This window comes from Penaeus monodon, chromosome 33 (genome assembly GCF_015228065.2).
Source record: "Penaeus monodon isolate SGIC_2016 chromosome 33, NSTDA_Pmon_1, whole genome shotgun sequence".
Taxonomy (NCBI): Eukaryota; Metazoa; Arthropoda; class Malacostraca; order Decapoda; family Penaeidae; genus Penaeus; species Penaeus monodon.
In genome coordinates this window covers 14499361-14500200 of record NC_051418.1, presented here as the reverse complement: position 1 = coordinate 14500200, position 840 = coordinate 14499361, and the positions used below count along the sequence as shown (strand labels likewise).

Genomic DNA, 840 nt, shown 5'->3' with positions numbered 1-840 from the left:
CCAAAACATGTATTCCTTGGGTTCTTCCGTCTAAACTGTCGTTAGTTCTTGTCTCTTCGCTTTTCACGTCTCTACCTTTCCTTCCCGTCTCGCTCTCCTTCCCTTCCTCGTTTCACGCCCTTTCTCCCCTTCTTCCTTCTTTTTTCCCCTCACCCTCCGTTCCCTGCTCGCCTGACTTTCTCCTCCCCTGCTGCTCCGGCTCCCCATTCCTTGCACACTCGGTGCCTGCCTCCTCTCCCCCCCTCCCCATTACCCTCGGCGGTAACTGCGGCATGAAACAGAACCCGTGTAGGCTCCCCGGGCTTGCTGGGGTGAGGGTAAACTATGACCCCTCAGAAATGGCCACTGATTGGAGAGTCTTGTCCCCTCTGACAGACGCCGACAGTCGGGACCTGACCGCTGGATGGGCAGAGTTCAAATGACCTGCTTTTGCCGGTATTTTTCATCCACCCTCCTCGAATCTTCCCCATATCCAGTCATCTATGGCGGCCTGAGGAACGTGTGTAAAGCACCGAGAAGGCGATGCCGGGGAGCTGGTCCTCGCGACGTCCGCCGGCGTTTCCAGGCGCAAGGGAAGGGGAGCAGTGAGACGTTATTCCAGAATGGCGAGAGCAACAGCCACTCTCTGCTTTCCCAGTTTTCGTTTGATCGCCTAGTATTGTTATTTTATTTTAAGCCTGGCCAGCCAAGGCTCGTTACCTACCCATTGGCTGCGCGATATGGTGCGCCCTAACTACTGCTCTCAAATACAGAGAAAATTCCATTTCACGGTGTTACAGGCCGGGATAATAATATGAATATCATAATGGTCACTGATGTATTCTGGAGAACGCGCGTGCC

General features: G+C 54.0%; 2 protein-coding genes across 2 annotated transcripts in view; both read right to left on the bottom strand.

The window, feature by feature from the left end:
* The window catches only part of LOC119594058 (sex determination protein fruitless-like), a 63112-nt gene that overhangs the window by 19309 nt on the left and 42963 nt on the right, over positions 1 to 840 (bottom strand). The window lies entirely within an intron of this gene.
* LOC119594260 overlaps positions 1 to 840 on the bottom strand; it is a 29081-nt gene that overhangs the window by 27202 nt on the left and 1039 nt on the right. The window contains exon 3 of the mRNA XM_037943328.1: positions 254 to 399. Within this exon, the coding sequence (XP_037799256.1) occupies positions 254 to 399 (146 nt within the window). The remainder of the gene's footprint in view (positions 1 to 253; positions 400 to 840) is intronic.